Below are 24,683 nucleotides of genomic sequence, written 5' to 3' on the forward strand. Positions count from 1 at the left end.
AGCGAGTATTAGCGTTCACAACAATTACTATTTTGGGCTACTTGCATGTGGGGTAATCTACTATATGAACACTTCCGTGCAATTGGCATTCTCAATTCATGATGGGGACATAATACCAGTAGAAACAGATCAATCCGAGTGAGTGGAGGAACCCTCAATAATGGGTCACGGAGGTGGTGATTTGTAGAATCCACATTTGGCTACCAATGCTGCGTATCAAAGGCGAAGTATCATATGGATTAAAACCATTAAAAGAAACCGAAAATGCACTCATCTACCTGGATATCGATAATGTAAAACATCTCAGTGAGATAGTAACCATTTTCAAAATTGAAAGTCACTTGCCGAACATCCGGAAATCGTGGACCAGTAGACTAGGTGAAGCATAAAGCCGTGGCCTTCATGTTTGACTCTTCAAAGGAAATCAAGCTTTCTTTGTTTTTTTCTTGGGCGGTTCATCTGCTTGGGAAGCGAGCCCAAGCTTCTCAACCAAAGCCCCAAACGTTGTCGTTGGAATATCCATCGCTGCAATCTGGTTGAGTTTATCATCTCCTGGTTTAGTACCCAATACAACGAGCTCTAAAGTCTGTGAAATGCTCTTTGTGAACTTGGCACCTGCACTTTTGAGAAGCTTCTCCGCCGAAGCACGAGTATAGCCCCCAATAGTTCCCGTGATTAAAAGAGTCATACCGTCAATGCTGTCTGGCGGCTCGCCAGACTGAACATCTGCAACCTCTTTCTCGGGCGGGACTTCAATGCCTAACTCAGCAGCCAACGCATTCCACCGGATAGTATCAATTCCAGATTCCTCGATTATTTTCAACTTATCAGGGCCCGCATTCGTGCCCAAGATTGCGACCTCGACCTGCTTGTTGAGTGACTTTGCTACTGTCGCACCTGCGTCTTCGACGATTTTCTGGGCCGATTTACGGTCGTGACCAGGGACGGTGCCGGTGATGAGCACGGTCTTCCCGACAATTGAAGGGGAAGTAGCTGACTCAATGGATGCTGTCTTCTTCTCTGGAGGTGGGTTGGGTTTCCCTCTAGAGTTGGCCTTCGTACCAGCCTTGCCTTTGTCTTTGCGTTTTGGCTGTGCCGCGATTAGCATCAGGAGAACTATCGACGAAAGCCTGCGAAAGAGTGAACCTCAAGGTTGACTGAATGAATGTCGTACCTTATCCTCTTGTTCTGAGTCCTCTAACTCCTCGTCTTGATCATCGTCAGCTCTGATCTCCTCGATCAATTCGTCCCACTCCTTCGTTTCGAGGCCAAGTTCATTGACTTTGTCAAGCTTCTTGTCGCCAGCATTCTCTCCCAGTACAACGAGCTGTACCGTTTTATTCAAGCTCTTCTCGATAATTGCTCCGGAAGTTGAAAGAATTTCATTGGCGGAAGAGCGGGTTTGACCTTCAATGTCGCCAGTTATGATGACTGAGACGCCCTCAAGGGCATTTGGCTTGACGGAAATCCTTGACGCGGCAGCTTTCTTGGGAGGCATTGTTATTAATGGCGAGGTTGTTTACACTTCAAATCCTTGTATCTTTTGTATGATCTTTGGCAATAATTTGTCACGTCACGTTGAGATGAGGGAAATTCAAATCAAGGGAAGGGTGATGAATACAAGGCGACGGGAGCGTTGGGGCATTTGTACCTGCACCTGTAGGATTCGGGGACGCATCCTAGCGCGAATTGGTCCCTTGCGATAACAAGGCAACCACCAGATACGAAAGACTGCCAGCACGACCCTGCCGCCAATTCACGTGTACTTGGCAGCGTTGGTGATGATTTCTTCTGGAATGGGGCAATGTTGAAGATGATGCGGTAATAATCATTTTAACCCGTCGGATGTATCGGTTCTTCTGGCGTCTAATCTTTTGGGTGCTATCAGTACTACAGCCAAAAAGGGAACCCATGTAAGACATTAGGGAATGGGGACCAGTGTACATCGTTACAGGGACGTGGACTGACTTATCTTGCAGAGAACATATTGCGGCACGACGATGTCAGAAAAGGTGACAGCCAATCGGCATCATTCATCGATGGAGAGCTGTGGCTGGGCAAACCCAGCTTATTGTTGCTTGCGCAAATTCTCACTTGCATCAATCCTATTCAATACTCATCATCTTAAGACCATTCGTCAAATTGGGGCGAGTGCAATGAATATGACCAGCCGCATCCTACTTACGTCGCCCTCTCCCCGAACACTTCTCTTTTCACTTTCGACTGTTGCTGTGCCTCGCTATCCCAAGGCATAATATCATTGACAATGAATCCGACTCCTGTGGATCTTGAACCTTTCTCCTCTGTGAAATGGGCCCTGCCGCAAGTCACTTCCCCCGGTTGGTCCATTGGTAATCGCTACCGCGCGGAGTCCCACGGTCTGGCCGATTACTTCTGCCGAGACATCATCACGAGCAATTCAGGAGTTTCGCACTGGGTGGAAGCATACCAAAAGCCTTCTACAGACAGGCCACACGTGGAAAAATCGATATCGCTTTTCAGTTTTGGCAAGGGGCTGGGCGGATATTCGGGCATTTGCCATGGTGGCGCCCTTATGACAATGATGGACGAAGCTCTCGGGTACACCATGGTCAAGGACGAGATCGAGAACAAAGGCAGCGATTGGTCGGGAGAATGGCTGGAGAGGTTAAAGAAGGGAGAGTCGCTCTCGGACTTTCTTGTTGGGTTCATGCTAACCGCAAAGTTGGACTTCACATTCTTTGCTCCGGTGGTATGTCCTGGAGTGATAGGGATCGAGGTTGAGCTCATCGAACATAAAGGGCATAGAATGAAGCTGCAGGGGACCATGCGGGATGCCAAGGGTAGGCCTTTACTCAAAGCTGTTGGAACGTGGGTTCGGCTCAGCCGGGCAGCGAAGATGTAGTCCGAGAAGAGTTCTTAAAATGTTGATTTTCTTTTGTTCCAGACTGCGACAAGAGCACTCAGTGGCCATGTGAACTAGCTGATGTGTCCGTGGGTGTGATTCGAACATATAGCAAATGCATCTCACCAAATCATTAACTTTATACTCCGGCAAAGAAAATGAGAGCATGATCAGATTACTTGAGGGTATTTTAACCTAAGGAAGGGTATCTAACAGTATGAAACGCTAATGCAAAACCAATGCCATAAACGATAGGAAAAACAACTCAGCTTTTGTAGCCTAGCACATGTTCCGGGTATTGTGGTAACGCTCCTTCGTACTCGCTATACTCGGTATGGCCTGTCTTTGTACTTCGTGCTCGTTCCCGAGTGACCGAAGGGGGATGGCCAACTATTTTTGCCGTAGAGTCCACGCTGTTCAGGCGTTTCAAACCGTAGCTATCCTGCTTGTCCGAAACTGCGATGATCCTTCCATTCGCAGTTGCAACGTAGGTCGTATTCTCCGGGTCTCCGTCCATGCCCGGCAAATTACTGTAATTGAGAGACGGTCGCGGTGCAGTATTTTTTCCATACGTCTGAGTACGGGTTTGGTATGATGTGTTGTAATCGGAGAAGTAACGAGGCATTATGTGGCGGAAGAGTCGTTTCATCGCTGGTGCGCATGCTGCGATAATACCGACGGCTGGTTCGACGATGGATATGACCACACCGATATCCCAGGTCCTGTCTTTGTTGGAGGGAGAGAATCGATAGTAATAGATGACAAAACGAACGACGGAGACGGCGGTTGCGCTAGAGTTGTTCAGCAACTTATTGACAGCACGATCGGGGAATACCTACATCCAACCCATGCTCATGATTACCACGACAGCCATCTTTGTTTTGAAACGCATTTGAAGGTTCCAGACCATGGCGGTAGGTATAGGAATGATGATTAGGTCCATGAAGATGCTCAAAGAGCAGCTGGAGAGGATGAAAACGAGCGAATTGATGCATTTACCACCCGCAATGCGATTACCGTTCTCGTCCTTGTGATCCATTTCTGCCCTGAGGTAGGCATATCGGATGGGGGTGCATTGGAAAACGTTTACAATCGAAGTCGAGATCATGTAGCCAGCATTGATCCAGACTAGTTACAACATATGTTAGTGGATAATTTTGATCTGGCATGAGCGTTTACCTACAGACGATGTGGAGCGCCACTCTTACAAGAAGACGCCGATCTTTGACTCGGAATAGAAACATGATAATCGAAGCACGAATGGCTCCCATCAGCGGGTGATAGAACAACTGAACGGCGAAACTCCATTTCGCAGCTAAGATTTGTCCTGCCACGGTTGGCTTTGGGAGGTCATAAACATGAAAACCAGTTCCACTAAGGAGAATGACTGGGACGCGGTCAGAATGGACTCAATAGTGGATTGGGGTTGAGGGCATACACTGGTAGATCGTGATCGTTTGTCCAATCAAAAGTACAAAGGAGAGTAGTATAAGCCAATCGTCCCATCCGAAATTCTGGCCCAGGTATCTTGAATATGTTCTGCCTGCAACGAAGAGGGCTGCCAGTACAGGGAACACAACCGTCACAGTGAGAGCCTGAGTCTGCCTGCTTTCAACCATTGCTTGGGGCAATGTATGGAGTGTTCTCCAAGGAGCTGATCAGACCCAGTTATGGTGAAATCTATGTGTTGGAGGTAGGAGAAGATTAAAGCACAAGTCCAGCCATCAACTTGGATATGAAATCACACACAAAATCAATGGCTGGTGGGACAAACAGCGTTCACGCATCGCTCTGCGGCTGTCGAACATCCTTTATTCATCGGCGGTGCTAATCGGAGGATTACTCCCACTTGTGGCGAACCCATGGCAGTGTCGGCAGCGAGGCATAGTGACAGTAAACATTCGCCTACATGGCGAAAGCGATGACCATTACCATGTTAGGAACTATATAATGCCGATCGTAACTGATTTGGACTGGGTTTCGTCGCGAACGGGTGATGCACTGTGCTTCCGCGAGAGACTTACGAGTCGTGATGTGGATACTGGGTTCGCACGTGACGCCATTCTACACCCAATGCAGCTTGACACGGTCAATACGCTCTCCCCTTAGCCAGGGACCGAAACGCCTCTGAGCAAACACCTCGTACCTTTTTACACACCGTCTTACCCACTTATCTTCTTTCAGAATTTGGCAGTTGAAGTGGCTCTCCTATAGCGTAATGGGCATCATCGGAAAGCCTGGAACTTGGAAAATCCGAGTATTTGGCATACAATTGTAGGGCTTGGAGAACAGAAACTGCTAAGCTAAGACAAATACATGTCTCAATCCCTGCCATTCCCTGATTACGCTGAGCGTATTCGATGTCAGACTGATTCATTCACATCTCCTCGCCTGGGGGTTCCATTCCACGGTCCACACTTTTGGTAGTATTACTTGGTATTCGCAAAGTCATGCAAATGCTACTTCAACGGCGATTCTTCCCAGTCGATTGGTGCAATGGTGCCTGATCCATCTTTGCAAGTCATGGGTGGGTGCGGTAGTTGACCATCTTTAGCCACTCTCGGCTTCTCCACTCATTGCATTCAGAAAAGATCGTCAACCCTTTTACATGGAACGGGCATACCACGGTCTCATTTCAATACCCAACCTGGGGCCTCAAGATCCTCCCGCCTTCCCCATCGTCATCCCTTTTCCGCGCGCGGAAGGCCATTGAAGAACAGGAAAAGAGTTGCGCTGATTCTCGATCTCGTCTCTCTGTACTAAGTTTGGGGACGATCGTTCTTTCACCATCGACGAGGCGCAAAGTCGTTGAAACTACCCGTTGCACCAAGCACGATAGTTCGAACTATTGCGACAATGTCTCACGGTCCCAGAACGACTTCAGCCTTCGGGGTCTGGATCGCCGCTCTATTGGCGTTGCCCGCAAGCGCAACGTCCGCCTACGTCAATGTGGACATCGACTCAGGAGACCTTCTGTCTGCCAAACTTCAAGGTCTACCCTCCAATCTTGCGAAGCTCTTCGCGCCCGAATCATCCAACTCGCCAGTTGTGAATGCCTCAAGGTGCAAAGTCTATCCAGGTGACGCAGAATGGCCCTCCGACAAGGCCTGGTCGACGCTGAACAAGCTCTCTGATGATCGCCTCCTCTCCCCGACTCCACAGGCATCTGCCTGCTACGAAGGTCCCAACTACGATCCAGAAAAATGTGAAGCCATGACTGCGACTTGGGGAAGATCCTACTCTCACATGCATGACCCTATCGAGATGATGAGTCCAGTAGCTCAGGGCATGACCTGCCTACCACCTAACGTGTTTGATTCTCACAACTGCACACGAGGTGGATTTCCTCTGTACGTCATCAATGCCACGAAGCCAGAGCATGTGCAGTTGGGTGTCAATTTCGCACGAAACACTGGAGTCCGCTTGGTGGTCAAGAACACTGGCCATGATTTCCTAGGAAAGAGTGGTGGCAAGGATGCATTGAGCATCTGGACACATTGGTTTAAAGACATCGATTATCTCGAGGAGTATACCGACGAAAAGTTGGGCTACTCTGGACCTGCCTTCAAGGCCGGTGTAGGTGTTCAGGCATTTGAAATCTACAAGGCTGCACATGAGAAAGGCAGGGCCGTGGTTGGAGGAGAAGGCGAGGTACGTTTTCAATCATAGTATCTTGTGACTGAACTTCGTTAACACCTATCGTAGACCGTCGGCATCTTTGGAGGCTACATCCAAGGTGGTGGTCATTCACCACTGACATCGCTGTAAGCCTTTTCTTTTGTTCCTGTTCTCTTGCCGATTTGCGCGACTAATATCAAACCTTCAGGTATGGTACCGGAGCCGATCAAGTTCTTTCGTTCGAAGTTGTCACCGCCGACGGCAAATTCGTTACTGCTAACTCAACATCTTACCCCGACCTGTTCTGGGCTATGCGAGGTGGAGGCGGCAGCACATTTGGAGTAGCCACCAGTGTGACCGTCAAAGCGCATCCTGACATGCCCACTACTGCCTCTCGATTCTCCTTCACATCCGAGAAGATTGGAAACGAAACCTTCTGGGCTGGAATCCGCTCCTATGTCGACTACTTCATTCCAAACGCCGATGCGGGCACATACGCCTACTTCGTACTTATCCCCAATGTCTGGACCGGTATCTTCACCTTCCAGATGTCTCCCTTCTTCGCGCCGAACAAGACACTCGAGCAAACTCAAGCCCTCCTCCAGCCCTGGTTCACGCAACTCAACGAACTTGGTATCCAGTTCGATCCCAACATCACCCACTTCGATTCGTACTATGAGGCATGGCGAAGCTCGTTCCCGCTTGAGGTAGTCCAAAAGGTTAACGCTACCACCGGATCGCGCATGTTTCCCCGCGCGAACTTCGAGACCGAGGAGAAGAGGGAGGAGCTCTATCAAAACCTCCGCCAATCCAGTGAGAACAACCGCGTTCAGGTCCATTTCAACATCAAGGCCGTCGATCCTGCCAATGCTGATAACGCTGTGAACCCCGCTTGGCGACCAAACATTCTCTTTGCGCAGCAGGCCGTCCGTTGGCCCGTTAATGCCAGCAACGAAGAAATCTTGAAGATCAGACAGGAGTTCCAGACCGGTGACATGCAACGCTGGAGAGACATCAGCCCTGGCGCTGGATCTTACCTCGCTGAGGCCGACCGCCTCGAGCCCAACTTTGGCCAGGCGTTCTGGGGCGACAAGTACCCCAGGCTGTTGGAGCTCAAGCAGAAGTGGGATCCCAAAGACGTCTTCTTCGCTACCACCAGCGTCGGCAGCGAGAGGTGGCGAGTTGAGAGCCCCGGCAATCTTCCAAACGAGAACGGAAAGCTCTGCCGGGTGGACCAGTAAGCCAAGTCTGGATGTTTCCCACACCTCTGACATTGTTGGCTTGATCACTTTCCTGCATTGATAGCGTGCAATGACTCGATTCGCATCGAATTTTCTTTTCGTTTTTCCATACCGACGGCCTTCGTCTGCCCTCACTTTTCCCTTGATTTTCCTAGCAATATACCGCAGAAAAGGATGATAGCGTTCTTGTTCAGTAACTAGTTCAGGCTTCCGACACACCACGCGTACCACTTTCCTACTGTAAATAGTTACTTTCCTAATTGATAATGACGGCTCACGGCGCCGGCTCGACCGAAATCATGTCTTTGCTTAACTTCCTCGTCTCTTGTTGGTGATTCTCTAATTTTGTGCTTGAGGTGGCTCGAAGCAACGCTGTGATATCGCTGGATCCGGCACCACGGGGTCTTCTGATCAGTACAATGAGGTATTGAACCTTGCGTTATGATTCGGCGATTAAAAATGCGTACGGATTCGCGACTGTTCCATGCTGTTGCAATATCTACGATACTAGGTGGTTCCAGTTCGGACCCTCATCTTCCTCTCCTAGATTGTAATCTTCGCGTGCGCAGGATTTCTTTCCTATGGAAAAGGTCTGAAGCATTAGTACGTGATATTACGAAGCCCTGAATTGATCCTGGCGCGTGTAAAAAGGGAAGATTCCGAATAATTGGTTGCTTTCTATGGACTGAGTTGTGGTTGCTGGTACGAATGACATCACATGCTTCCGGCCAATCAGCGCTGCAAATCCCCGGTCCCCTGGACACCCAACGTCTGGGCTCACGTAGCCCTAAGCCTTTGGCATGAGTACTGTGCAATTACTGAATACATACATATTATCCAGAAACGGCATACACCATCAGATATTGCAGCGTAATAATTTTGACCACCACTGACTTTGTATATTTTTGTCGCATTGCTGCTCACCAGGAATTGCGTTCCATCGGTGGCAGTTTGTGTGTAGGTGCGTAGTACCGTGTCCTGCATCCCATTGTCTGGTGATATATCCTCATCTATTGAGAGCGCAGGTATTTATTGTCACATCGGGAGACTAATCTGGAGCAATCGAACAATTCTTCGCGGGCGAGATCGGAGACTGCAGGACCTATGTTATCTTTTGAGTTCGTGAGTAGCGGGAATGAGGCCGAAGTGCTTCGCGCTAATTGTGGTTATGATTTTATGCGCGTCAAGGGACCTCGGCCGTTGCGAAGAGGCTTGCAGTTCCGGGATTCGTTGAAGGAGATCTAAGTATTTCAGATATTTTGATTGCGGTAATTAGCAAGAGCAATTCGTTTGATGGGCAAATCGCAACTCAGAGTCCAACCTAGGGCCACATAGCAATCTCTAAAATCGGGCGACATTGCCGTCGGTCAAGATGAGGCAAAAAGTGCTGATGAGGTTACCGTTCTGACGCGAAATCATTTCAGCGGCCCACCACGGCCCAGATATAACGAGAATATGACTATATCAAATGCGTGACCGGAGAATAATAGCTTTGATAAAATATTTTGGATGATGATCGGAAGGGGGCCGGTCTTCGGGTGCAAGGAAAGACTCCCCAAAATAGTCGATCACAGATTCCGTGAATTGCCGGCAGCAAGCTGGAACAAGCTGCAGCATCCGGGCGGTTTCCTTATCTCACGCTTTCGGCAGGAATTATCGGAGGCAAAATTGGAATTGTCATACTATTTTCTCAACATTTGAGAGAGAAAAAGGTGGACAATTTGTGGTGGTGACTGGAAATTGGAGAGTTGGATGTGGAGGGACAAAGTTGAAGATATTGAGAGACGAGGTCTGGTTGGTTGGAATTCCCCCGCGTGCTTGGCGCTGTCACAAGCCGGAGAGCAGCAGCAAAGCAAATGGATGGAGGATGGTCTCTTAGCTCTATTCACTCCCCTACCCTTTCCCCTCTCCCCATCCGACCGAACCAAATCAGATCAATCCTCGCCTCTGCCTCCCGGTCGCCGGCATCGTCATCAGCTCCCGCGGATCTAGCCCCGTTTCAGTCTTCCTTTGCACAAAGCAGATCCTCGGTCCAACTATTCTCTCTAGTATGGGTGACGTCTATCTTATAAACCATACCTCCCCAAGCTCCTCAGCTGCTGGACCTCTTACTTCACTCAATCTTGCCATACTACATATACCTTTTACTTGACCCTAAGCATATCAGTGGACCCTCTTCATACACATCGACCCAACTCATAGATTCATTTATACTCACGCGACCTCAATTGTCATCATGGCTGCGAGCGCAGACTCCATCCTCCGTGAGGTTAACATCCTCGGGTCATTGAACGACCAGAACCGACACATTTTGAGCAAAGATGCTGCCGTGTTCCTTGCCATCCTTCACCGCGCCTTCAATGAGCGCCGAAAAGCTCTTCTCCAGCGACGTGTGGTGCGCCAGGCCGAGCTTGACAAGGGCAACCTCCTCGACTTCCTTCCAGAGACTAAGCACATTCGCGAGAATGATGCATGGAAAGGCGCACCCCCCGCCCCTGGTCTTGTTGATAGACGTGTTGAGATCACTGGTCCAACTGACAGGAAGATGGTCGTGAATGCTTTGAACTCTGATGTGTGGACATATATGGCGGACTTTGAGGGTATGTATGCAGGATTTTGGGAAATCTTCTATATCTGACAATCTACAGACTCCTCCGCACCTACATGGGACAACATGATCAATGGTCAACTTAACCTCTACGATGCCATCCGCAGGCAGGTCGACTTCAAGCAGGGAGAGAAGGAATATAAGCTTCGCACTGACCGCAAGCTTCCAACCTTGATTGCCCGAGCTCGAGGCTGGCACCTTGAGGAGAAGCACTTCACTGTTGATGGTGAGGCCATCTCTGGTAGTCTCTTCGACTTCGGTCTGTACTTTTTCAACAACGCTCGGGAGTTGGTGAAGCGAGGAGCTGGTCCTTACTTCTATCTCCCAAAGATGGAGTCTCACCTTGAGGCTAGGCTTTGGAACGACGTCTTCAACTTCGGACAAGACTACATTGGCATGCCGCGAGGAACCATCCGTGGTACTGTCCTAATTGAGACCATCACTGCTGCGTTTGAGATGGACGAGGTGCGTTTTCGGCATTTATCTACACTCTCGAGCGTACGGCTAATTACAAATAGATTATTTATGAGCTCCGGGATCACTCCTCCGGACTCAACTGTGGTCGCTGGGATTACATCTTCAGCACGATCAAGCGTTTCCGCCAGAACCCCAACTTTGTGCTTCCTGACCGTGCCTCCGTCACCATGACTGTCCCCTTCATGGACGCTTACGTTAAGCTACTCATCAAGACCTGCCACAAGCGAGGAGTTCACGCCATGGGCGGCATGGCTGCTCAGATTCCCATCAAGAACGACCCTGCTGCCAACGATGCAGCCATGGCCAATGTACGTGCTGACAAGCTTCGCGAAGTCCGCGCTGGTCACGATGGAACTTGGGTTGCCCACCCGGCCCTTGCCTCTATCGCATCTGAGATTTTCAACACACACATGCCTACTCCCAACCAGATGCACATCCGCCGCGAGGATGTTCACATCACCGCCAATGACTTGCTCAACATGAACGTTCCCGGAAAGGTCACCGAAGAGGGCATCCGAAAGAACCTCGACATTGGTCTTTCCTACATGGAGGCTTGGATCCGAGGTGTCGGATGTGTCCCCATCAACTACCTGATGGAGGATGCTGCGACTGCCGAGGTCTCACGAAGCCAGCTCTGGCAATGGTCAAGGCACCAGGTCAAGACCGCAGAGGGCAAGACCGTTACTAAGGACTATGCTCTCAAGCTCCTCCGCGAGCAAGCACAGAAGCTTGGTGAGAAGGCACCAAAGGGCAACAAGTTCCCTCTTGCTGCGAAGTACTTTGAAGGCCAGGTTACAGGAGAGGACTACGCCGAGTTCTTGACATCGTAAGCATCTCCATACCCCTCCCATTCTAGGAACATCTACTAACGACATACCAGGTTGCTATACAACGAAATCACAAATGTGGGTCCCGCTAAGGGTGCTTCTAAGTTGTAATTCCCTAGCACGAAGCGTCTTTTACCCCACACCATTGCTGTTATTGTAGCCTTTCATCAAAAATTACCCCCAAATGGCGTTGGGCTTGTATAGTATGCCCCCGAAAAGGACTGAGTAGCTAATGACCCTTTGTTACGAATCCACCTGTTCCAATTATACATTACCTTTGTTTTGAAATTTTGTTGTTTAACCGTTTGTTTTCATAACTAAAGCAATGTGACATGTGAAAATAAGCTAACGTATGTGCTTTCACAGACTCAATCCCCTGTCGCGGCAGCCAAGCTGTGAAGGGGTTCTTATCGATAACCGTCACCATACGAGCCTCGGCTCAACGAACAAAGCATTCCACGGGGAAGGAAACCAACCAAACCGACGATGCGGTGAACAAGCTTGCACATGCCAGCGCGGGATTGGCTAGGAAAGATGGCAGGCATTGTTTAGCGAAAGCATGTGAAAGTTTAGAAACGACCAACGAGAACATAACGGATGAGGTAATGAATTGCATCTGATGCGGGTGAGGCCTTTTAATTTCATGAGTTTCACACTTGAGGAATAGAGATTTGCTGCCTTCTTTTAATGGTTAGGGCGTTATTGGTTTGTAAATAGCATATGCTAATCTTGTACATACACATATTTCTATATGTAAATGTTCGATCGAATGTTGTCCACCGTGCAGTACAATTACCCAACCAAGGCGACATTACATACTCTATTCATACGCAGGACCCAGCCCAAAAAAGTCCTTCGGCCTCGCCATGTGCAACCACATTCCATTTGTAAGCGTCGCATTAATCCACGGGATCAGCGACACTCCAAACCACACAAACACATAAACATATCCCAACACTCTCCACATAGCCGAGTCCTTCAGACCCAGCGACGAACGGGCGATGTCAATAACATGATCTTCGATCAAAATAGCGACAGCTTGAGCCATAAAGACCGCAAAACAGTAATCGTCAGCCCAAAAATCGCGATTGCATAGAATGGCTGAGCCACCGTGAACGCATGCACTGACAAAGAAACCAGCGAATAGTTGGAAGTATTTCGACGCAAATGAACCTTTTCGGAAGCAGAAGACGTGCTTGGTGAGGTAGATGCCAGGGGTGGAGCATATACGACGGCAATTCTGATGCCAGACCAGACTAGTAGTATTCAAGTCAACTTACTGACAGCAGAACAGGATTGGAGAATGACACTTACGACCATGCGTTACGGATCGTATAGCACTTTTGCACGTCACCGAACGCGGAAGGGCAGTCCTTCGGGGGTGAAAGGCCAGTGAGGACGGCGACAACGCTATACGCAGCGCTCGCCATCTCCAAAGAGGTGAATGTTATCATGATGTGTAGCCAGCTCATCATTATCTTATGGCCCAGAGGTAGGCCGTCAGTTCCTACAGGCTTTCTGAGATGTTCGTAACCTCGATAATTCCCATGCGGTGTCGAGGCGCTGTACGAGTTCGTCATATCGACGAGAACATACATCAACCCTGCACGGAGAGTTTTCCGAATCAAGAAGCGCCTGGACTGATTAGAGAAACGATACGAAGGCGCTTCCGAGCTCAATGATTTACCATCTTGGATAGCCAATGGGTACCTCAACAGGTACATTTTTGACTTCCTGCGACCATCCTACGTAGCGATTCGTCGTCGCCAATCTCGCTCCCCACCAAACCCTACCAAGGAAGGATTGAGGCACATCAACCGACTTCTCATCAGTACCATTGGATTTTACTTTGTGCCACCTTTCTTTATCTGGATTTGCAAGAACGATCCAATCAACATTGACGAAGAGGCAATAGAGTGCAAGGCATCCATTGGTGTATCGATCGCCGTAGTATATATCGTCTTCTCTTGGATAGAGGCATTGTGCGACCAGCAACGAAATTATTGAAAAGCTAGCAGCAGTTCTGAACGTGCTAGGCTTGAACCCAAGGGATATGATGTTGGTCGCGTAGAGAAGTGGAATTTGGAGTTGCCGAACAGTTGGTGGCAATGCCATCCTTAACAATGCAAAGTGGATAATTTCGCGTCTAGGGGCAATTCAATATAATCGACAGAAAATTCAATTGAGCAAACAGGCGCACCGCGCCAACTTATAATTATGAAGTTTGGCAAAGCTGACGTCGAGTCGGTCGCCAGACTATGGCGGAGTAAGAGGCGTCTATGCTTTCACACTACCGTCCAACCAATCATGCGACACGGTATACGCAGCTCCACTAAATTGTTCAACATCGCTGGCACGGTTCATCGATGCATTCTCCATCTCCTTAACCCTCTTTCGACAATTTTCCATCCTGTCACGGCTTGCAATTTGCCTTAATTCTTTTCCAATTCGCACGACGACGACTTCTTCTTCTTCTTGCTGCAGATAAGCCCGAATCCCGCCAGGCCACCCCCTAAACCTTCACACTAAAGATTGACCCACTCCCTGTGCTAATGTACAGCGTATCTCTGTCCGCCTGGCCCCTACCTAGAGTAACGGCAGTCGAACTAGATACTGAGGCAATCGTGCTGATTTTCCCATCGCTCGTCACCTTCTGGATTTTGTTCGATCCGCCCGTTGCGACGTACGACGTTCCATCCGGGGTCACCCACAGGTCATCTGCTGTCGTGTCGGACCATATCGTATCGATGGTTCCTGCTTTAGCGCCAGATGTGTCAACGGCGACCTTGTGAAATCGATTGCCAAAGACGTTGGTGAAGTAAAGTACGCCGTTTGAATATCGAAGACCGTCTATTCCCATGGCGGCCCTAGAAGAATATTTCTGTCAGACGATTCCTCCATATAGACTAACAAGAGAAGGCGTAAGTGATCAAAAGTGGCTTACGCAGCACCTGGTACAGGCACCATAGTCTCGTCCTGAATTGCAATGCTGTAATTCCCCGTATTCACATTCATCCTCCACACTGCACCTTTTTCCGCGTCACCGATCAGGATCGTGTCATTATTCAGCGTGGTTAATCCATTGAAGAACCTGGACTCCGGAACCTTCTTCAGCAGAGAAGTCTTGGGAGCACCCGTCGAGAAGTCCACCTTCCATATTCCCCAGGATCCCGCCGTGTTCCCGCCCGCAAATGTGAATTTCCCAGCTACAACGGCGAAAACGTCCGGTGCGATCTCGGTGATGCCACCCGTGCATGTCGCATCGGGGAATGTTGCTACCTTCGAGGCGTTTTTGGTGGTAGGGTCAAGTGACCACAGCTCGCCGCCGTCGAAGAACGAGACGAGGAGCTGGCCGGTGGAACGCGCTGCAATACCCTCGGCCCATGCTGGAGGTCCTGGGAACTTGTAGACTTCTGTCGTTGCGGATTGCCTGAAATTAAGTGTTGCAGCAAATGCAATCGAGCTGGCTGTTGTGATTAGCCCGAGAATATAGGAGCAGCGCATCTTATCGATTTAGAATTTTGGTAAGTATATAATTGCAAATGATAAGAATTGTAGAGGGTCTATAGTCTAGAGAGAGATATCTTGGATGTTTCAAGACAAGCAGATAGTCTTGTCAAGTATTGGCCTTGCATGAGAATGAGATAGAAGTTTAAAGGTTCTAGGTTGATTGACCCTGCAGAAAAGAATTGCAGACGTTGCGGAGTTGCGGAGTCTACAAACTGATCATCAAGTTATAACTATTCGAGAGGTAATGTTTCTCTGCCGGCCTCGTAGATTGATTTTCATAAACATTGTCCCGATGGAATTGCTCTAATTTAGCCATACCAAATTGCCGACATTCGGTGCATCCCGATCCTTGAGATGGGATAGACCACCACGCTTGATTAGGATATGGATGGATAGGTGAATCTAATGTAAACTTTGGACGCCTTTTAACAATTGATCGTTTTGCACGGCGGAAACGTTACATATCATATTATATACGCCAAAAATCGCTAAATGCGGATTAGCAACACGTGGTGATACTTTAGGCAGCTACGACTTGGCAACTGACTCTCTTCTTAAAAATGACATCGCATCTCTAGAGACACGCGATAAATCATCTCGAAACAATAACTACCTAGGTAAAAATCAAAGATGACGTCGATCAATAGTCTCGCGCGCACCACGAACCCGTTTCCTTTCCTCGACCTCCCTGTGGAGTTACAACTGTAAGAATGAATTCCTTCCATCCCTAACTGATCTACAACTAATCCCCTGCCAGATCCGTTTTCTGTAAGTGCGACCTTTCGACTATTCGAAGCTTGTTAAACCATAGCTTCCACTTCAGGACACTTTTCCTCATATGCCCGACGGCGAATGTGGAGGAAATAGTTGCGCGTTTACCGCGTCGGTTGTCCTATCTATTGCGAGTGTCATGGGTACTCCAGCAGCCTGGCATATACCAGGTCAAGCCGCACATGATCATGCATGCCCTAAAGTCTGCAACAATCGACAATTGGATCAATCTCATACCAGAAATTCTGGGTAATGATCGACTTCTTGTCAAGTACATGATCGAATTGGCCGAAGTGCTCGAAGAGGTAAACGAAGCGACGGAGGTATACGCAGAGACCTTAGCTGCTAACGTCTACGCCTTCATGAAGCCTTGGACCCAACCATCATCCCTCGAACTCTCGAGAATGGAACGCCTGCGGCTTGCTACCGCTTGCCTGAATGTCAGAGTTCTCCATCAGCTCCACATGGTCTTTTCGATTCAAAATCGTTCCAATGATTTCATCCCCACGTTCGTGGCAAGCCTCGATCCGTACGAGCGCGAAATTAGTCTTGCACTCGATTACTTCATTCACCATATTAGCCGCGGATCATCGCATGCAGCTACCTGGGATTTTGTAAATCACGAACACTTCTCCATGGAATGTCTTAGAGGAAAATCTTGCTATATGCGTTATGTCCTCGACTTGATGGACGATGCACACTTCCATCACTTTTTCCACAGGCCTTGCGATTGCCGGTCAGTAACATTTAGACGCAGTGAAGGAGCGCCTAGTTGGCACGCAGCGCCGTCCGATTTCGGTCTATCACGCATTGAGGTTGATGACGAGACTAATTTCGCAAATTCCGGCTGGTTTTATCTGGATTCTGTAAGAGAAAAGCACGATGTAACATCGATGCATTACTCAAAGCTGTTTCTACAGTTGGGCATCCTGTTCTGGGACGAGCGTCGTCTGGCTGCGCTCGGATTCAGCGATCCCGATGAGTTTCCAGTGATCCTCCAGATCCTTGCTCTTCGTGAACAACAGACGAGGTCGTTTCGAGCTAGGGTCTTTTATGATGACTACGGCGATAGCTATGAGACCCTCAAACGAAGAATGTTCGACCTTCAGATATTCGAATGGACTCGATACACTACGCCGTGTGATTTCGAGGACTGGGTATATGGCCATTTTGTCACTGACTGGGAAGAAGCGAAAAGATTGTGTGCAGAAGAGTGATGGGGTCGACTTATTATGTCGTATGTATATGTATATATTATCTAGAAATCGTCACGATATTTTCAGTTTATCTCAAATCTCGAGATGAGTGGAGTTAGATAAAGGCAATGTTAGCCAATAAATGCATCCACCAGTAAGGTAAATCTTATGTCTAGTCTTCAACTTTCTGGATGAAGGTGATCAGACCAGCCTCATCGGAAACGCTACTGAATTCGGCAATGTCAATGATCTTGAAGGCATAAATGTAGGGTTTTTATTGACGTAGGACTGCAAAACAAAGACTTGTCCATACGAAACGCACCTAAACAGAACGGCCTCATCGAGTGACCGCATTTTCTGTGCTCTACGGTGAGTACGATCCTCTCAGCCCGTATGCCTTCGCATCGATCCATTTACAATTCTATTTCTGCCGCGCTGAAGCAATGCATCCGACAATCGTAAGTATTGAGAATGCACGTCTGTTTAATTGAGTAACATGTACGGTAGGGATCTACTCGTGTCGCCAATCGATGGGAGGATGGCTCTCCACATCTGGCTAAATCGCTAGAGGAGGACTAGCATTCAGATTGGCTGTGGCGCATCGATCAATCAATATCTGTCCGGCTTCAGTCGTTTTCATATGCAATATGGAACATTCATTTATTGGTGCAGCGTTCCTGCATCTCGCATCGGGGGCAGCAGCGGGGTCAGCGCGAGACATTTTATCTTCCATTTCGTTCTTGATTTACTTGCAATTGTCCTTCAACCTTCTCTTCAGTTTTCCAAGTGAATGGAAAGACGTACGATCGCCAATATCCTTCGACACCACATTCTGTCTAATTGCATGTAATTGATCCAATCACTACAATGGCTCGACGATTCCTAGTCGCCTTGCCTTTCGCTATCTCTGCGGTGCGAGCACAGAACTGGCCAAATTCTACATCCACACAAGCTCCAACACCTACTCCTACGCCAATTGCTCCATGGAACGTCACCCATTACGGAGGTGAGGTGAACATCACCAACGGCCTAGCACAGACTCCACCGATGGGATGGAGCTCTTGGAACAACTTTGGACCCGACATCAACGAGACGCTCATCAAGAATACCATTGACGCTCTTGAGAAGACGGGCCTAAAAGACGCGGGATACATCTACGTCAATCTTGATGATGGCTGGCAACGCTACAAAGGGTCGCGAGAAGAGCATCCGCTTGAAGTCGATCCTGTCAAGTTTCCGAACGGAATGAAAGCTCTCGCCGACTATGCTCACTCGAAAGGCTTCAAGCTGGGTATCTACAGTGGGCCTGGTGTCGATACATGTGCGGGATTTACCGGATCAGAAGGTCATGCAGAAGAGGACGCAAGGACATTTGCTTCGTGGGGAATCGACCACCTCAAGTACGACAGTTGCTGTTCGCACGGTACGGCGCCGCAGTCCGAAGTCCAGCAGGTCATGCTTGACATGAGCAAGGCGCTCATAGCCACGAACCATTCGACCATCTTCCACGCATGTCACTGCGGGTGGGCCAACGTATGGGAGTGGGCGGCCGAAGAGGGAGCCAACCACTGGCGCATCGGACAGGACATTTCCGACGACTTCAACTACCCAGGCAACCGCGAGAAGTATTACTTCGATGTGCTCGATATGTTCGATCGCGGCAATACCCTCACGGAGTACTCTAGACCGGGCCACTGGAACGACTACGACATGCTGATCGTGGGCCTCAACGGTGAGAGCAAGCAACTCGTTGGCAGCGGCCTCAGCAACATCGAATACCGCACGCACTTCAGTCTATGGTCCATCGTCAACTCACCGCTCCTCATTGGCGCCAACATCAACAAGCTCAGCTCCTACGACCTCGAAACGCTCACCAACAAGGAGATCATCGAACTGAATCAAGACCCACTCGGCCAGCCCGCATCCCTGCAGTGGCAGAACGAGAACGGAACGTTGCAGATATACGCCAAGCAGATGAAGGACGAGAGTCTCGCGATTGCGCTGCTGAACCGTGGCAGCACGACCGCAGACATCACAGTCGACATGAGGAGGGATCTCACCGTTCCTTGGGATGTGTATCGATTGAGAGATCTTTGGAAGCACAAGGATTTGGGACCGTACGATATCCCTTACACGACTGAAGTCCGGTCACATGAGGCGAAGATTTACAGAGTCTGGAAGGTCGCCTGCACAATTGGATGTTGATGGTATTAATGTTTTTATGGGACATCCATCAATTCTGATGATGTCAAAATAGCCCGAGGAACCGTTAATTGGTAGAATCGTTGCTGAATTGGCATGCGACGAGTAGAGAAGTGATGAGAAGGTGTTGCCCACATGCCGCTCACTCTAATTCATGTATTTGTTACTCCGTAGTTACCAATTTACTTCTCTCAAAGCAGATCTTGTTCGCAAATCGTAATGGCATACTTTCTCCGCCTCCAATTGAAAGACGGGTACCACATCCCGTTAACTTCCTTCGCAAACAAACCATCTAACATCCCATAATCTTTGAAACCAACCATACAATGTCCATGGTTAGCCTTGCTCCGCTACTGATAATAGTTCGTCATGTCTAGCGTAACTCGAATAGGCTAGTGCGTGGAATTCCGCTCCTAATTGACCTATCAGATACGACTAGCTGACCGAGCATAGTCCGCAAGAGTGGATATGTCGTCAGCTGTTGTACTGCTTGGTACTTAGACTTGTATACTTTTTGTATATTGGTCCTAACATCTGATGTTGTTAGTATGGTGATGTTTCTCATCGGGATAAAGAATGGTGCAATTGGCTTAGAAATCAATTCCGCCTGCATTGGAATTGAGATGAATCGGTACCTTCATGATGAAAGTGTGATTAGAGACAATCAATATATAAAGAGACAGGCAATATAACTCTTCGATTCTCCAGCAGAGACGTCGATCTTAAAACTTCATAATACAGAAGCATTTGAAATCGCCCCTCAAAAGAGATAGCTGATTCCCCTTGATTCACACAACTCCACCAAACATGGCATCTACTACACCTACCAGCAACACTGGCTACACAGTCCCCTCCACTGCGACCGACATTACCCACCTCACCAAGACCTCTCTCCCGGTCCCGGTCCCAGGTCCACAACAAGTCCTCGTCCGCCTAACGGCTGCCGCCCTCAACTACCGAGACTTCCTCATCGCTTCACGCAGCCCCCGCTATCCTGGAAGTCACAAGGCAGATCTCGTCCCCGGATCTGACGGCGCTGGTGCCATTCATTCTGCACACCCGAGCTCTCGTTTCGCGTCCAATGTTGGGCTTTCGGTGGCGGTTCATCCGAATTCCTGGCTCGATGGAGACGTGCGGAATCTGAAGTTCAATGAGGTGTTGGGAGGTTTTAGCGCCGATGGTACGTTGCAAGAGTATCTAGTCGTGGATGACGAGCAGATCATTCCGGCGCCGAAGGGGTGGAAGGGAGAGGAAGTGGCGGGTTTGTTCACGGCTGGGACGACGGCGTGGGCTGCTATTAGGGAATTGCTGGACGGGAGACTTGATGGGACGCTTGGTGGGTGGGAGGGAGACTGGAAGGAGAAGAGGCTGGAGGGAAAATGGGTGCTCACACAAGGGACGGGGGGCGTGAGCTGTGCAGCTATTCAGGTCAGTAATACTTATTTTCTCATGCTGGGGACTCTGCAAGCAGACACAAGGTTGGGAGGGAGAATTGACGGTGCTATAGATTGCTTCGACACTTGGTGCTACGGTCATTGCGACTTCTTCTTCGGATGAGAAGTTAGATATTGCAAAGTCGATCGGTGCTAAATATGTGATCAATTACAAGAAAACTCCTGAATGGGATGAGGAGGTCCTTCGCATCACGGGTGGAACAGGCGTTGATCAGGTTATCGAGGTCGGTGGAGCTCAAACAATCATACAATCCCTCCGAAGCACTCGTCCTGGAGGCCTTATTAGCGTTATCGGCATCTTGTCAGATGCTGATATTATTCCTCCTGAGCTCATACCGGCGGTGCTGTTCGGTGGTAAAATCGGTAAGTCGAAGATGTCCAGGTAGAGCTTTTGAGACTGATGCATGAAATAGTCAAAGGATGTGTATCTTTCAGTCGAGACATTTCGGCCGAGTTTGTCAAGTTCTCCGAGGTAAACAACTTCAAGCCTGTGGTTTCCAAAATCTTCTCTTTTGATCAAGTCGTGGAGTCTTTTGAGGCGCTGCAGAAGCAGAACTCTGTTGGAAAGCTTGTAGTTAGGATCAGTGAAGACTAAAGGGTAGTCTCTGGGCCTAGATAGCCGAGCGCTCCCTTCTTCAATCATGCGTATGTTCCCCGCTCAATAATTAGTAATGAAGATTCGATAGTTGCCATACTTGCAGGTATGATAAAAGAGTTCGAATTTTGACGTTACTGAAAACAGTCATTCAATTGTGTATTATCATCAACTTCTCAACACTCCCATAGTCTTCTTGACAGGCAATCACAAAACTCCCTCTTTCCTCTGACCGGTAAAGAAAGCAAGACCATAGTCGTCCGTTGAGAAGGTGATCTTAGCTCCCTTGGGAAAGAAGAACACGTCTCCAGGCACGGCGTGCACCTTCTTCCCCGTCTCATCCTCGATGTCGAAAGAACCCTCGACGATAATCTTCATCTCGTGGTAGGAGTAGGTGTAGACGAGAGGAGTTCCCTTCTCTAACCTGTAAAATCCAGCGGAGATAGGACTTTCCGAGTCGATTTTGTCACTGCGGAAATAATATTAGACGGGGAGGGAGGAAGGATTGCGGAACAATCTTTTAGGCGCGAGTGTCCTTACCTGGAATATACATCTCCGAGATAGGCGTTCTCATTGGCAACAAGCGGGGGCTTGAAGGAGGATTGTGCCTTGGCGTAGTACTCCATACCAATTGGTGCCATTGTTGTAGGTGCTGTTGAGGGCTTTTGGAAGGCGTGAGGCTGCGCGAATGACAAGTAATGTTAGTCTGGTTAATGGAATGGAGAATCACTGGGAAAGACGAGACGCCCCGTATGTGAATCTTACAGTAAGGGTTGAAGCGTTGAAAGTTGTACTTGGAGGCCGATGAGATGATGGAGAGGATCAGGAGTGAATGGATTGAACATTCTAATATTTGGGAATCGTAAGCCTTTTCAATGGCAGCACAAGGCTGGCCCTACCTACATCCCAATCCATTGTAATCACGGGCATCTATGGAGACCGGGAAGATTTTCCTCAATGTGGTAGAAGAGCAGCAAGAAGCACATTAGGGGCGGCAGCTTTCCGTAGTCAGGGTTCTTTCCGGAGCGGCTGGCGTCCATCATTCTCAGCCTGCTCCCCCTTAACAGCGGATAACAATATGATGAGGATAGATACAGGTGGGGGATTATGCTCGGGGTTGCGGGGCAAGAATTGGTGGTAGGTAGTCGTTGGAGCTCCAGCTTATCGCGTGGATTTGATACCTCTTTTAGGCATAGTGCGACAGAGAGCTACACATGTTTGGATCACTCGCAAAGGCATAGAAGTCAGGACGGAAGGGACCAGTCTGTGTGTCGGAGAACGTGGTAACATGAGCAACTTAATATGGCGACCTGCAAGATAAAGGATGGAATATTTCGAGAAAAAAGGTGGTTGTTATGATTTCAAATGCACAAGTCCAAGACCCGCTAAATCCTCCAGGTATACTACATGCTCCAAGAGGCGTAGGAGACTACTTGGGATGTGTGATCTTCCCAAGTCTGAGAGTCGAATGAAATATTGGAGGTGGTAGGGGGTTTTCGGACGAACTATGTTAGCGACCTCTCCTTCACACCTAGCAATTCCTCGTCGTGCCGTATTGATTGACCGTCTATGCTGGTCGCTCAATCGTGGAACCTTCGGTTTTGGTTCTCGCCAAAGAGAGTCACCCGAATCGAGGGCAATGCGTCGGTCTCAAGAAGTCTTAGGCGTTCCTCAAAGGTGTTATTAATATCGATCCTGCCGCCGGTACCGACAACGAATACGCCTCCAGCTCTGGGGTAAAATGTAAGTCAATGCTAGACCTATCTACGACATAATGATGCCAGGTTTGGGTATGGATGACACTTACGACTCTGCGGGCAAAGGATCACTCTCATCGATGGTAATGGCAGTTGCCTTGCCGGCCTTCTTCTTATATTCCGTCTGCGCTTCTTCAATGGCCTTCTTGACCACATCATAGTCGCCCTTCCTCGCCTTGACCTGGATTTTGTCTTCGTTCAATGCGTATGCACCTTCGAGTATCAAGTTTTTCAGGATGCCCTGGTATTTGCTCTTGTCCTTTGAAACATCCTTCACTTTCTTGCCGGCATCTTCGAACAATTGATCCAGTAGCTCCTGGCGGGAGGAAAGGATCCGTAATCGTGTCTTGTTGGCAACGGTGGAGCGTGTGATCTGCTGGGACATGCTGGCCTGCTTGAACTTCTTCTCATACGAGGTGTCGATGGCGGAAGTTTCTTGGCGGACGAGCTTCGATTTCTCAATTGCGAACTCCTCATCGGCCTTAAGCCTTATCTCATTTGCCTTCTCAAGAGCCTCTTGCCTGATGAAGGCAGTCATCTTCTTGAGCTCGCCGGCGACCTAGCATGGGAAGCTGAGGTTAGCTGCTGCTATGCATAACGTTGGCGGGGGAGCTACGAGGCGGTAGAAAGAAGTGCGATGACGATGGCTGGGGTTGCTTACCTGGTCGTCGGACATGGCGTGGACTTGCGACATGTTTGCAGGTTTGCGATCGGACCAGCAAGCGGAAGAAGATGTAGATGTACTGCTCGGTTGCAGTGGTGGTCACTGAGAGGGAGTCGAGGTAGTGGTGGTGGTGGTTGAGGTGGATGTCGAGGTCGGAGGCAGAAGGTTGGACGGGAGCTCTCTGGTGACGATGTGCCCTTCCTTGCGCAGTAAACGGACAGAGAGGGTCGAACTGGCCAATCAGCGAATGAGAACGAGGCAGAGCAGCATCGGATCGGCCCTGCTATGGTCCCGCGCTCGACGACCAACACGACAACCATGCCGTGCCATGCCTGCATGCGGACAGACAACTCTATGATAGAATATAATACCTGCGATTCTGCATTTGCTCAGCAATAGCTTCCTATCTACAATTTACATCTTCCTTTACCTTCCCTTCCTACAAACACTCAGTCGCTAGCGGTGTTCCAAGGTACTGCAATCCGGCTCCGTCTCCGCAGTATACGTTTCGCCTTGGTCCCTCCCTCCATCCCATCTTGTCTTACTCTCCTTAGCTGGCCAGACCGCCATTACTGCAACATTGCTACAAATATTCCCTTTACATCTATTGTCCTACTACTTTTCAGTTGTAGCCTTAGAGTTCTTAAGTCTGCGCTTCCAAAACCGCTTTCATCATCGTTGCGCCAAACGGCTGTTCCACGCGACAACAATCATCAGACCGCAGTGCAGATCCCTGCTCGCCTCCGTCGGCTGCCCTGCCCTCTCCTCTGTTGTACGTCTCGTGTCTATCGACCTCAGCGTGACGCACCGGACGGACCTGAGACCTAACCGCATCTATTGCGCCGGACGCTGAACACCCAACCCTAACACAACACAGCA

The 24,683-nt window shown here is 49.1% G+C and overlaps 12 protein-coding genes across 12 annotated transcripts; 6 read left to right on the forward strand and 6 right to left on the reverse strand.

The window, feature by feature from the left end:
* Positions 1-485: 485 nt before the first annotated feature.
* On the reverse strand, positions 486-1,604 carry BU24DRAFT_448926 (uncharacterized protein; the record flags this gene model as incomplete). The annotated part of the gene is made up of 3 exons (XM_033530922.1): positions 1,175-1,604; positions 691-1,090; positions 486-532 (listed from the first exon to the last, which is right to left on the reverse strand). Exons 1-3 carry the CDS (start codon positions 1,496-1,498, stop codon positions 486-488), a joined length of 771 nt encoding a protein of 256 aa, XP_033385533.1. The 5' UTR covers positions 1,499-1,604.
* Positions 1,605-2,023: 419 nt separating this feature from the next.
* On the forward strand, positions 2,024-2,999 carry BU24DRAFT_420227 (uncharacterized protein). Its single transcript, XM_033527428.1, has one exon. It carries the CDS (start codon positions 2,267-2,269, stop codon positions 2,882-2,884), a length of 618 nt encoding a protein of 205 aa, XP_033385534.1. The 5' UTR covers positions 2,024-2,266; the 3' UTR covers positions 2,885-2,999.
* Positions 3,000-3,053: 54 nt separating this feature from the next.
* On the reverse strand, positions 3,054-4,880 carry BU24DRAFT_366814 (uncharacterized protein). The gene is made up of 4 exons (XM_033524321.1): positions 4,323-4,880; positions 4,068-4,271; positions 3,724-4,012; positions 3,054-3,675 (listed from the first exon to the last, which is right to left on the reverse strand). The coding sequence occupies exons 1-4, from the start codon at positions 4,501-4,503 to the stop codon at positions 3,150-3,152; spliced, it is 1,200 nt and encodes a 399-aa protein (XP_033385535.1). The 5' UTR covers positions 4,504-4,880; the 3' UTR covers positions 3,054-3,149.
* Positions 4,881-5,501: 621 nt separating this feature from the next.
* On the forward strand, positions 5,502-7,964 carry BU24DRAFT_145785 (FAD-binding domain-containing protein). Its single transcript, XM_033521189.1, has 3 exons — positions 5,502-6,535; positions 6,590-6,648; positions 6,711-7,964. The coding sequence occupies exons 1-3, from the start codon at positions 5,741-5,743 to the stop codon at positions 7,741-7,743; spliced, it is 1,887 nt and encodes a 628-aa protein (XP_033385536.1). The 5' UTR covers positions 5,502-5,740; the 3' UTR covers positions 7,744-7,964.
* Positions 7,965-9,857: 1,893 nt separating this feature from the next.
* BU24DRAFT_145768 (malate synthase-like protein) lies at positions 9,858-11,887 on the forward strand. Its single transcript, XM_033521188.1, has 4 exons — positions 9,858-10,343; positions 10,392-10,816; positions 10,870-11,654; positions 11,709-11,887. Exons 1-4 carry the CDS (start codon positions 9,980-9,982, stop codon positions 11,764-11,766), a joined length of 1,632 nt encoding a protein of 543 aa, XP_033385537.1. The 5' UTR covers positions 9,858-9,979; the 3' UTR covers positions 11,767-11,887.
* Positions 11,888-12,398: 511 nt separating this feature from the next.
* BU24DRAFT_490412 (uncharacterized protein) lies at positions 12,399-13,883 on the reverse strand. The gene is made up of 3 exons (XM_033533710.1): positions 13,343-13,883; positions 12,970-13,290; positions 12,399-12,911 (listed from the first exon to the last, which is right to left on the reverse strand). Exons 1-3 carry the CDS (start codon positions 13,768-13,770, stop codon positions 12,476-12,478), a joined length of 1,185 nt encoding a protein of 394 aa, XP_033385538.1. The 5' UTR covers positions 13,771-13,883; the 3' UTR covers positions 12,399-12,475.
* Positions 13,884-14,053: 170 nt separating this feature from the next.
* Positions 14,054-15,159, reverse strand: BU24DRAFT_490413 (NHL repeat-containing protein; the record flags this gene model as incomplete). Its single annotated transcript, XM_033533711.1, has 2 exons — positions 14,054-14,522; positions 14,600-15,159. 2 exons carry the CDS (start codon positions 15,157-15,159, stop codon positions 14,168-14,170), a joined length of 915 nt encoding a protein of 304 aa, XP_033385539.1. The 3' UTR covers positions 14,054-14,167.
* A 582-nt stretch (positions 15,160-15,741) lies between these two features.
* On the forward strand, positions 15,742-17,285 carry BU24DRAFT_490414 (uncharacterized protein). Its single transcript, XM_033533712.1, has 2 exons — positions 15,742-15,869; positions 15,923-17,285. The coding sequence occupies exons 1-2, from the start codon at positions 15,796-15,798 to the stop codon at positions 17,151-17,153; spliced, it is 1,305 nt and encodes a 434-aa protein (XP_033385540.1). The 5' UTR covers positions 15,742-15,795; the 3' UTR covers positions 17,154-17,285.
* Positions 17,286-18,149: 864 nt separating this feature from the next.
* Positions 18,150-19,501, forward strand: BU24DRAFT_366826 (glycoside hydrolase family 27 protein). Its single transcript, XM_033524322.1, has one exon. It carries the CDS (start codon positions 18,180-18,182, stop codon positions 19,335-19,337), a length of 1,158 nt encoding a protein of 385 aa, XP_033385541.1. The 5' UTR covers positions 18,150-18,179; the 3' UTR covers positions 19,338-19,501.
* A 640-nt stretch (positions 19,502-20,141) lies between these two features.
* BU24DRAFT_407262 (uncharacterized protein) lies at positions 20,142-21,383 on the forward strand (the record flags this gene model as incomplete). Its single annotated transcript, XM_033525802.1, has 3 exons — positions 20,142-20,762; positions 20,842-21,151; positions 21,202-21,383. The coding sequence occupies 3 exons, from the start codon at positions 20,142-20,144 to the stop codon at positions 21,381-21,383; spliced, it is 1,113 nt and encodes a 370-aa protein (XP_033385542.1).
* A 130-nt stretch (positions 21,384-21,513) lies between these two features.
* Positions 21,514-22,513, reverse strand: BU24DRAFT_366829 (putative ethanolamine utilization protein). The gene is made up of 3 exons (XM_033524323.1): positions 22,149-22,513; positions 21,924-22,063; positions 21,514-21,852 (listed from the first exon to the last, which is right to left on the reverse strand). The coding sequence occupies exons 2-3, from the start codon at positions 22,022-22,024 to the stop codon at positions 21,591-21,593; spliced, it is 363 nt and encodes a 120-aa protein (XP_033385543.1). The 5' UTR covers positions 22,025-22,063; positions 22,149-22,513; the 3' UTR covers positions 21,514-21,590.
* A 174-nt stretch (positions 22,514-22,687) lies between these two features.
* Positions 22,688-23,943, reverse strand: BU24DRAFT_490417 (ATPase, V1/A1 complex, subunit E). Its single transcript, XM_033533713.1, has 3 exons — positions 23,802-23,943; positions 23,191-23,699; positions 22,688-23,114 (listed from the first exon to the last, which is right to left on the reverse strand). Exons 1-3 carry the CDS (start codon positions 23,832-23,834, stop codon positions 22,964-22,966), a joined length of 693 nt encoding a protein of 230 aa, XP_033385544.1. The 5' UTR covers positions 23,835-23,943; the 3' UTR covers positions 22,688-22,963.
* Between the last annotated feature and the right edge of the window lie 740 nt (positions 23,944-24,683).

Source organism: Aaosphaeria arxii (genome assembly GCF_010015735.1).
Source record: "Aaosphaeria arxii CBS 175.79 unplaced genomic scaffold BU24scaffold_3, whole genome shotgun sequence".
Classification (NCBI taxonomy): domain Eukaryota; kingdom Fungi; phylum Ascomycota; class Dothideomycetes; order Pleosporales; genus Aaosphaeria; species Aaosphaeria arxii.